This window comes from Cyprinodon variegatus, unplaced genomic scaffold, assembly GCF_000732505.1.
Source record: "Cyprinodon variegatus isolate N-32 unplaced genomic scaffold, C_variegatus-1.0 Scaffold1442, whole genome shotgun sequence".
NCBI classification, from domain to species: domain Eukaryota; kingdom Metazoa; phylum Chordata; class Actinopteri; order Cyprinodontiformes; family Cyprinodontidae; genus Cyprinodon; species Cyprinodon variegatus.
In genome coordinates, this window is record NW_015151895.1 from 26,145 (window position 1) to 27,445 (window position 1,301).

General features: G+C 42.3%; 1 protein-coding gene across 2 annotated transcripts in view; it reads left to right on the top strand.

Moving 5' to 3' along the window:
- nadsyn1 (NAD synthetase 1) overlaps positions 1–1,301 on the top strand; it is a 41,318-nt gene that overhangs the window by 15,291 nt on the left and 24,726 nt on the right. For both annotated transcript variants that reach the window (XM_015403130.1, XM_015403131.1), the window contains exons 4-5: positions 752–805; positions 901–990. In XM_015403130.1, coding sequence (XP_015258616.1) covers positions 752–805; positions 901–990 — 144 coding nt within the window. The remainder of the gene's footprint in view (positions 1–751; positions 806–900; positions 991–1,301) is intronic.

Sequence of the window (1,301 nt, forward strand, 5' to 3'; positions counted from 1 at the left end):
TGTGCTCGAGCGAGCAGGCAGATATGGAGAAACTTGAATTAATGTTGTTTAATCTGTGCTGGTTATAATAACTCTGGTTTAATGGTTGAAATAAGTGTGCTGTGAAAAGCTTCAAGTGATTTTTCTTTCTTCTTTTCTTTCTATCATGTTTTCCTTCTCTTTCTGCTTTAAGGTTATTTTATAGAGAACTGCTGACATTTAACTGCGTGTGGTTGAGAACCCATTGTTACGAGCTGATTCATATACGAATGGTTCATCACTCTGGTCAGATCCACCCTCCTTTGGAAATAATTTAAATAACCAGAGGTAAATAGTTATTGATTGATAATCAATAGCTCTGCTGATAACTTAGCCTGGGTCACTAGATTGGTGGAATAGCTGGATTTTAACAACCGGTCCAGGAACCATCCAGAGGTAAAAGACATAAACCCTGGTAAGTGAGCAAATTAGAGCTACAATTATTCAACTAAGAACACTAAATGGATTTCTCCTCAGATTTTGAATAAGTTAAATAATTAACTATAACTCCAGTTCTAGTTAAATTATGTATTCATTATCTGCAGGATATTATTTTGCACAACACTGACTGGACAGACTGGATACTGTCCTTCTTTTTCTGTTTCACTCTCTTTTTCTTCTGTAGTCAGTGTGTGGCATAAAACCCAAACATCTTTTACAAAGGTGAAGGAGCATGCAGAGGTTTAAGGCCCTGTAGTTTCATTCAGATTAATGATGTTTTTGCTTCTCTCAGGCCCATCATGCATCACAACGTGCGCTACAACTGCCGTGTGATCTTTCTGAACAGGTATGTCCGCCCCAGCGCTGCTGAAGGAACTACGCAGCACAATGAGCTTTCTGTTGCCCAGAAGAAACTAAGTCCGTCCTTCTCTCTTCCTGTAGAAAGATCCTGCTGATCAGACCCAAGATGCTGATGGCCAACCACGGCAACTACAGAGAGATGCGGTGGTTCTCACCTTGGAGTCGGCTCAGGTGGCTCTATGCTCCTCCGTTTATCTACAGTGAAATGCAGAAATGTCTCCATTTAGGTCAGCGTTTCTCCCTGAAGGTTGGTGTAGCTGCATCCTGGTGGTCGTCTGTTCATCTGGGCTGTGTGGAAACAGTGCAGTGAGTGGAGCCGCCCCCCCCCCCAAAACACCAAACGTCATTTAGACGTTGGTTTTTAGGCTAAATCTGGTCTCTTCATCATATACCGTATTTTCACGACCATAAGGCGCACCGGACTAAAAGGCGCACTCTCAGTTATGTGTCCCATTTCTGTATTTAACACACACATAAGGCGC